The sequence below is a fragment of the Carlito syrichta genome, unplaced genomic scaffold, assembly GCF_000164805.1.
Source record: "Carlito syrichta isolate Samal-C Ts95f unplaced genomic scaffold, Tarsius_syrichta-2.0.1 Scaffold303105, whole genome shotgun sequence".
Classification (NCBI taxonomy): Eukaryota; Metazoa; Chordata; class Mammalia; order Primates; family Tarsiidae; genus Carlito; species Carlito syrichta.
In genome coordinates this window covers 402,538-411,889 of record NW_007247201.1, presented here as the reverse complement: position 1 = coordinate 411,889, position 9,352 = coordinate 402,538, and the positions used below count along the sequence as shown (strand labels likewise).

The 9,352-nt window shown below is 44.0% G+C and overlaps 1 protein-coding gene across 1 annotated transcript in view; it reads right to left on the bottom strand.

Annotated features, from left to right (window-relative positions):
* RAD51C (RAD51 paralog C) overlaps positions 1–8,665 on the bottom strand; it is a 36,105-nt gene extending 27,440 nt beyond the window's left edge. Inside the window, exons 1-3 of the mRNA XM_008057684.2 lie at positions 8,452–8,665; positions 4,688–4,946; positions 3,388–3,554 (exon numbers count right to left, since the gene is read on the bottom strand). Of these exons, the coding sequence (XP_008055875.1) occupies positions 3,388–3,554; positions 4,688–4,946; positions 8,452–8,569 (544 nt within the window). The 5' untranslated portion in view covers positions 8,570–8,665. The remainder of the gene's footprint in view (positions 1–3,387; positions 3,555–4,687; positions 4,947–8,451) is intronic.
* Between the last annotated feature and the right edge of the window lie 687 nt (positions 8,666–9,352).

Genomic DNA, 9,352 nt, shown 5'->3' with positions numbered 1-9,352 from the left:
TCACCTCAGCCTCCCAAAGGCGCGGGATTACAGGCTGAGCCACTGAGCCCGGCTCATACATACTCTATTTACAATAGTTTTTTTTATTGTAGAGACGAGGTCTTGCCAAGTTGCCCCGGCTGGTCTCAAAGCCCTGGGTTTAGGCAATTCTTTCACCTCCACCTTTCAAAGTGCTGGGATTACAGACATGACCCACCACACCTGGCTACAATGAGGTTTTAGACACTATTACAAATACACGTTGTGACACAGGCAAGGAATAGGAGAGAAAAAATTATTTCTCCTACTATCCTCCTAGGTTCTGTGGTTGGAGCCCTGTAAATTAGACTGACAAAAGACAGATTAAAAACAATAGTTTATTAACTTGTGCATAGCTCATGTAACACACAGGAGTCCAGAGTTTAGTAACAGAAAGATCTGGTTAGAGTTTGGGCTTATCTTCCCAAAGGAATAAAGTTTTTAGAGAAATAACAAGACAAAGGAAAAGAACAGAGTCTCCAGAGGAAGCAAATTGTGGGAAGGCAAATACATAAGAAATTAATGGAAGATAAAGGATAGTAAAATTTGCTATGTAGATTCCTCTAGTGCTGCCTCCAGGCTGATAAAGGTCTAAATTTGTCTCTGGTGATTAACTTTTGTCTGTCCTTCTAAGAGAGGGAAGAGAAGACACCTTTGTACATTTATGTACTGCTTTTAGGAAAACAGTAGGAGGGCTGACAGATTTCCTTTAACTGCTTCTTCTCAATTGCCTTTAGTTCAAAATAATCATTATGCCAAAGTAGCATATTTTGGGGTAGTATTTTCTGCCAGTGCACAAAGGTCTTTCAGTAAGCATTCTGGTCATTAGTTAATGAGACATTTAGTACCTCCATGAAAACAAAAATATCCAGCTGATTACATTTAAAGGAAAAACAGGCCGGGCACAGTGTCTCATGCCTATAATCTCAGCACTTTGGGAGGCCTAGGTGAGAGGACTGCCTGAGCCCAAGGGTTTGAGACCAGCCTGGACAACTCGGGGAGACCTCTCTCTACAATAAATCAAAAAATTAGCCAGACATGGTGGTGCATGCCTGTAGTTCCAGTTATTTGGAAGACTGAGGCAGAAGGATCACCTGAGCCTAGCAGGTGGAGACTGCGGTGGCCATGAGTGTGCCACTACACTCCAGCCAGGGCGACACAGTAAGACTCCAACTCAAAAATAAAAAATAAAAAATAAAAATAAATAAAGGAAAAGCAAGCATTTTATGACAAAGCATTATGTTTTTTAAAACATCTCTAGAGAGCCAGGCTCGGTGGCTCAGCCTGTAATCCCAGCACTTTAGGAGGCTGAGGTGAGTGGATTGCTTGAGCCCGTGGGCTTGAGACCCGCCTGGGCAACTTGGAAAGACCTCATCTCTATAATAAGTCAAAAATTAGCCGGGCATGGTAGCGCATGCCTGTACTTCCAGTTACTTGGAAGGCTGAGGCGGAAGGCTCACTGGAGCCCAGCAGGTTGAGCCTGCGGTGGCTGGGAGCGGCCACTGCACTCCAGTCTGGGCGACAGAGTGAGACTCCAACTCAAAAAATTTAAATAAATAAATAAATAAAACAAAACATCTAGAGAAAATATTAAGACTGCACATCCAAAGAATAAAGTAAAACAGCCAGGCACCATGGCTCATGCCTATTATCCTAGCACTTTGGGAGACCAAGGTGAGAGGACTGCCTGAGCCTAGGAGTTCGAGACTAGCCTGGGCAACACGGCAAGATTTCGTCTCTAAGATAAATCAAAAAATTAGGCATGGTTGCGTGCACCTATGTTTCCAGCTACTTGGAAGGTTGAGGCAAAAAGATTGCCTGAGCCCAGCAAGTCAAGGCTGCAGGGTATCTGTGATTGTGCCTTACTGCGTGGGAGACAGAGTGAGACTCCAACTCAAAACAAAACAAAACAAAACAAAATAAAGCAAAAGAAACTAGCAAATGATTTAACTTCTTAAAATTTGGTTTTGGAATTAGCATCTCACCTTGTTGCCCAGGCTGGAGTACAGTGGCATGATCATAGCTCACTGCAGCCTCAATCTCCTGAGCTAAGGCAATCCTTTCATCTCAGCCTCCTGAGTAGCTGGGACAAGTGCACGTCACCATGCCAGGCTAATTTTTAAATTTTTTTGTAGAGACAAGGCCTCACTATGTTGCCCAGAATGGTCTTGACCTCCTGGGCTCAAACCATTCTCTCTCCTCAGCCTCCCAAAATGTTGGGATTACAGGCATGAACCACCGTGGTTGGCCTACCATTTAATTTATAAGATAAATTACTTTTTTTAAAAAATTGTTTTAGGCTGGGCGCAGTGGCTCACACCTATAATCCGAGCACTTTGGGAGGCCGAGGTGAGAGGCCTGCGTAAGCCCACGGGTCTGAGACCAATCTGGGCAACTTGGTGAGACCTCATCTCTACAATGATTGCCTAAGCCCAGCATGTCAAGGTTGCAGTGGCCATGAGTGTGCCACTGCCCTCCAGCCTGGGTGACAGAGTGAGACTCCAACTTAAAACAAAAAAAGTAAATAAAAAAATTGTTTTAAAACCAAACACCATTTCCACTTAACACGCACCAAAACAATTCCTAACACTTTAACAATTCAATTAATGCAGTTATGAAGTGAAACTATTCAAAGCCCTCCAGCCGGGCTCGATCGCTCAGCCTGTAATCCCACGCCTTTGGGAGGCTGAGGTGAGTGGATTGCCTGAGTCCGCGGGTTCAAGACCCGCCTGGGCAGCGAGACCTCAGTTCCACAACAAATCAAAAAATCAGCCGGGCGTGGTAGCGCATGCCTGTATTCCGGCTACTTGGAAGGCTAAGGCGGAAGGATCCCTGGAGCCCAGCAGGTCGAGGCTGTGGTGGCCAGAGCAGACACTGCACTCCAGTCTGGGCGACAGGGTGAGACTCCAACTCAAAAAAAAAAAAGAAAAAAGCCCTCCAAAATCAATCAGCTTAATAATCTAACATTTTCACATGTAGTATTCAAAGCTACATTTGCTTTTTAGAAAACCAGTGTAGAAGTCAACATACCTTGGAATCCATTTAACAATACTTGGTTTTACAAGATGTCCAACAACATTAGCTTACATCAAGCAAGTTGGAATATGATGATTTGAAATCATACACTGAAATACATACATAGGTATTACCTCAAAGCTCCTGTAGTAAGAAGTGAGGGTTATAAAGAGGAAGAACAGCCAGTTTAGGCTGTGGCATTTCTCATTTTGTAATAGAGGTACAAGAGTTTAACACTAGTATACTGTCAAGTCATTAATCACATTCCAAATGGTTTCTTGCTGAGGTCTGGGATGGGCACAAATGCAAATTACATTTATTGTACAGAAAAAAGAGAGTTATTTGCTAACATACCCTGTCCCGTGTGCGTTCTTGCTATAAGCTGAAGGTGCTGAATGCAGGCAGTAGCGAGTTCAACCACTCTATCAACCATGAAACTTCCCTCTGTATCAATAAAAACTGCTTCACCTGCCACCCCTCCAAAACATTCTGGTATCTGCACATCTACTGCCAACTGCATACTGTCAAGAGAAAGACGTAGAATGACCAAATCAATATGATCATCTAACACAGTGCTTTTCAATTCCAGATAACAACCAGTTAGGTACCACTAAAAGCTTTATAAATGCAAATATACTCCTCAAGGCAACAGAAATGTCTGACATTTCATGGCTCCAGATACGTGAAACAATTGACTATATGTAAATCAAATGGGTTATGGGGCGGATGTGCCTACAGAACCAAGATTGAAAACTTTTTAAATGATTTTTAGGCCTCTGGAAATAGAACCCCTTCTTTTTTGTTGTTATTTTTTCTAATGTGTTTGTTTTTTATGGCTAGCCTAGTGGGTATAAAGTGGCATAGTGATTTTGATTTGCATTTCCCTCATCAATAATATTTTATTTTATTTTAATTACTTTTTTTTTTTAATTTGAGTCTTCCTCTGTTGCCCCTGCTGGAGGGCAATGACACAATCATGGCTCACCACAGCCTCAACCTCCTAGGCTCAGGTGATCTCTCCAACTCAGCCTCCCAAGTAGCTGGGACTATAGGTGTATACCGACCATGCCTGGCTATTTTTTTTTTCTTTTCTGTAGAGATGGGGTCTTGCTATGTTTCCCAGGCTGGTCTTGAACTCTTGGACTCAAGTGATCATCCCACCTCAGCCTCCCAAAGTGTGGTGATTACAGGCATGTGCTACCACACCTGGCCAGAACCCCTTCTTATTATAAATAAATCTACTTTCAAACATTTGACTTTCAAATATATTCTCAGGAGTGAATTAATAAAGTAGAAGCTGCCTGTTTACCCCTATTACTGTATTTCAATGCTACAAAAGAAACATTTTTATATCAAAATAATTGTATCAATTTATTAAGATGGCATACTGAAATAATAAAAATGGTAAGTTGATTTTTGTTTGATGCATGCACATACAAAATTAAGAGGGGTAACCCCCTTGGGTCCCCTCCCACTGTGGGAGCTTTTCTGTCCTCCCAATAAATCTTGCTTTGGAATAAACAACAAAAAAAGCAAATTAAGAGCACATAAATGCCTTTCTTGGTCTCCTGACTGTAAATCAACAGCACAAAGTATTCTATTACTTACATAATGTTATTAATCCCACCCTTAAGAGAGGAACATTTTATTTTACCATAATTGTGTCTTTCCAACACCTGGTGCACCACAAATTTCTGTTGTTTTCATTAAGGGTATTCCACCCCCAAGAATATTATCAAGTGCTGAACAGAAGGTAATTATGAAGCCCTGGGTATGCTCCTGCTCAAGAAGTTCCAGTGCTGTACACTTCTTGCCTGACTCAGATGTACCAGCATATCTTGGTTTATTTGTAAGACGTTCTCTTCTTATAATTTGCAGAGTTTCTAAGGCTTCCTCTTTAGATATCCCGACTTCTGAAAGTAAAATAAGAAAAAAAGAACCTTAATTTTAGAGATTTAAAAGTCTAACACTATAATGGGTTGTCTTCATTAATTTTACTTTTTTTGGTTAACAAGAGCAATGCTTCCTGTGCACAGTGGCTCACACCTGTAATCACAGCACTTTGGGAAGCAGAGGTAAGAGGATTGCCTGAGTCCAGGGGTTCAAGACCAACCTGGGCAATTTGGTGAGAACTCGTCTCTAAAATAAGTCAAAATAAATTAGCCAGGCATGGTGGTGCGTGCCTATGGTTCCAGTTACTTGGAAAGCTGAGAAGGAAGGATCACCTGAGCCCAGCAAGTTGAGGCTGCAGTAGCTGTGAGTGTGTCACTGCACTCCAGTCTGGGCAACAGAGGCTCCAACTCAAAAAAGAAAAGAAAAGAGCAATGCTAAGAGTAGAGAAACAAAAGCGTAACATTCTGGCCGGGCTTGGTGGCTCAGCCTGTAATCCCAGCACTTTGAGAGGTTGAGGTGAGTGGATTGCCTGAGCCCGTGGGTTCGAGACCAGCCTGGGCAACTTAGTGAGACCTCATGTCTACAATAAATAAAAAATTAGTCGGGCATGGTAGCATGCACCTGTAGTTCTGGCTACTTGGAAGGCTGAAGTGGAAGGATCACCGGAGCCCAGCAGATCGAGGCTGCAGTGGCCAGGAGCGGCCACTGCACTCCAGTCTGGGTGAAAGAGTGAGACCCTAACTCGAAAAAAAAAAAAGCGCAATATTCCATTAACTATTTCCTTTTTCAACTTAATAAAGGCCTTTATCTTTGTTTTCTCAGTTGTCACATAAAGATTTACCTACTACCTCAGAAACAGAATTCAACTAAAGCATTTCTAAGTACCCACAAGACATCTCAAGAGATAGAAATAAAAGCATGGTAGCAATCAGTGCTTTTGGTCTTATGAAGCAATAATCATCTCGGTCTCATAAGTTATACAAATTATATATATATATTTGAGCCAAAGTCTCACTTCGTCATCCAGGCTTGCATGCAGTGGCACATTCACAGCCACTGCAGCCTCGACCTGAGGGCTCAGGAGATCCCTCTGCCTCAGCCTTCTAAGTAGTTGGAACCATAGGCACACATCACCACACCAGGCTAATTTTTTAATTTTTATCATAGAGACGAAGTCTTGTCAAGTTCCAAGGCTGGTCTTGAAATCATGGGCTCAGGCAATCCTCTCACCTCTGCCTCCCAAAGTGCTAGGATTACAGGGTGAGCCATCACAACTGGCTACAAAATATTTTTAAGATGAGAATGAAAATAGCTTCCTTAACTGCCTAAAACAGATTACAACTTTTAAGAAGTGCAATTTCATGTATTATTCATAATGTAAACTTCTCATGAAAATACTAATGTAAAAAAATTCATGTATCACTCCAAACAAATGAAAACAATTATTTTGTGCACAAATATTTTATTTTTTATTTTTCTGAGTTGGATTCTCACTCTGTCACCCAGATGGAGTGCAGTGGCCGCTCCCGGCCACCGCAGCCTCGACCTGCTGGGCTCTGGCGATCCTTCCGCCTCAGCCTTCCAAGTAGCCGGAATTACAGGCATGCGCTACCACGCCCGGCTGATTTTTTATTTATTGTAGAGATGAGGTCTCGCTGCCCAGGCGGGTCTCGAACCCGCAGGCTCAGGCAATCCACTCACCTCAGCCTCCCAAAGGCGCGGGATTACAGGCTGAGCCCCCGAGCCCGGCTGTGCACAAATATTTTAAACAATACACTTAGGCTTCCTCAACTACACAGTTTCATTCCTATCTGACAATATGACCTAAGAAGAGAAAATGGAAATTACAAAACAAGCTGCTGGCCAGGCATGGTGGTTTATGCCTGTAATCCTAGCACTGTGGGAGACAGAGGCAGGAGGATCGCTTGAGCCCAGGAGTTCAAGACCAACCTAGGCAACATATGAGACCTTCTCTCTAAAAAAAAAAAAAAAAACTAAATTTTTATTAAAAAATAAAAAGCTGCCAAAGCAGTTTGCTATATCAGTGCTTGATTTAGTAATGATATAAACTATAAATGTGACGCTAATAAAAGACAACAGTGGTGATAAGCATTTAAGAAATGAAAAGTCCTGGCTGGGCACGGTGGGTCATGCCTATAATCCCAGCACTTTGGGAGGTCAAGGTGAGAGGATTGCCTGAGTCAATGGGTTTGAGACCAGACTGGGTAACTTGGTGAGACCTCATCTCTATAATAAATCAAAAACTTATTTGGGTATGGTGGCACGTGCCTGTAGTTCCAGCTACTTGGAAGGCTGAGGTGGAAGGATTGCCTGAGCCCAGCAGGTCGAGGCTGCAGTGGCCATGAGCATGTCACTATACTCCAGCCTGGGCGACAGAGAGAGACTTCAACTTAAAAAAAAAAATGAAAATCATATCCAATTCAAGAGTCTGGACACTTGAGTCAGATTGCTTGTGTTTGTAAATCTTGACTACACCACTTACTGTGTCCCTTCGGGCAAGTTACTTAACTTTTTTCAGTCTCAGGTTTTTTTCCTTCTACAAAATGGGAACAACACATGTAAAAAGCCTGGCAGAATACCAAAGCTATTCAAAATGGTCAATAATTGTTAACGATTATTCGAGTCTCTCAATTCTTCTTTGGAAAACCAATTTGTTGAGAAAAAGAGACCATCAGACTTTGGGGGACACAGTATACGTGTGGTATGATTTAAGGGTTGGGTCTACAATATTTCATCTTCAGTGGCAAGTTGAAACTTCCTTACTTTCCATTATTAAGGCAAATAACTTAAAATTCTGTTCTATCTTCTTCAGTGGATATAGCACAGGTCTGGGCATGCCGCAGTGTAATGTGCACAGCGAGAGTGACCACAGTTTCATGTTTGTATATGCAGGATGAAGGGGTTCCCACAAATGTATAATCTGCAGTGTTCTGGAATATGAAGCTTTGGTTTTTTCGGTGAATTACCTAAGAGAAAGGGTGTCTCCTTTCTATTGCTTTCTCTAAGTTCTGGGGGTTCTACTTCCTTTCTCACTTAGTGTCTCCAGCCCTACATGAATCCTGCATTTCTGGAATTTAATCCCCACCCTTGGATCTTAGAACAGCGAAAACTTGCCGGCCTGTCTGGTTCCAAGTCTGACTCCATTTCCTAAACCAGTTATCATAAAGTTACTTAACCTCCCCAAGATAAGAGAGCGGTTGATCGCATCTACATACCGAACATAATCTACGCAAGTGGGTTCTTTTGGGCATAACTGAGATATTTCTCAAAGCATTCAGCAGGCACTGCCACAGAGAAAGCAAGCAGTAAATGTTTTCACGACCAAAGTTCTAACCATTCAGACAACTTTTAGGTGCAGTGAAGTTGTTTCACGTTGTGAGCGCGGCTGGGGGTTGGGCGGGGGGCAGCAGCATCTGCCGAGAGGCCGGGTGAGGCTGGAGAACCAAGACGGAGGCGGCGCCGACGGCGGCCAACGTGTCTCGGTTTGCCGTCGGGGCTCGTTACCTTTGCTGAGCTCCGAGGGTTTCACTTCTAAGAGTTCCTCAGCAGTCTGGAAACCCGCAGACACCAGCTTCACCCGCACCGCTGGAGACAGCGGGAAACTCACTAAATCCCGCTGCATTTCAAAGCGGAAGTCAACGCGAACAGACGCACAGACCCAGAGCAGCTGAAGCCGGGGCTGCCGAACTTCGCACGCCCGCGCCAGGCCGTGCGATGTGACGTCAGACGTAAAGAGGAAGGGGCGGTGTCTTTGCCCGGCCGCAAGCGGCTTTGTGCTTCGCTGCTCTGCGGGGGCATGTAAATTTTCACACTTCGCCACCATGTGCCTTATGCTTCCTTGAAATCGCACTTAGAGTTCCCCATCAAATGTACATCCTGATCGTAAAGAGGTGGACGGAGGCCATAGGACGGAGAGTCATGCCCAGTGGGTTCTACATACCATGTTTCTTCGCCTCCATCCTGGCCTGTCGGGTGGAAGCTTCAGAGTTAACAGGAATGATCTCCAGTGGGATTAGTGAGAATAACAAGGGCACACTGGTTAGTTACAGTGTGTGTGTTAAGAGTCCAGGCCAGGCGCAGTGGTTCACGCCTGTACTCCCAGCACTTTGAGCCCTGGAGTTCGAGACTACCCTGGAGACCATAGCAAGACGCCAGACCTTGTCTCTATTTAAAAAAAAAAAAAAAAGCCGGGCTCGGTGGCTCAGCCTGTAATCCCGCGCCTTTGGGAGGCTGAGGTGAGTGGATTGCCTGAGCCCGCAGGTTCGAGACCCGCCTGGGCAGGCGAGACCTCATCTCTACAATAAATCAAAAAATTAGCGGGCGTGGTAGCGCGCGCCTGTAATTCCGGCTACTCGGAAGGCTGAGGCGGAAAGATCGCCGGAGCCCAGCAGGTCGAGGCTGCGGT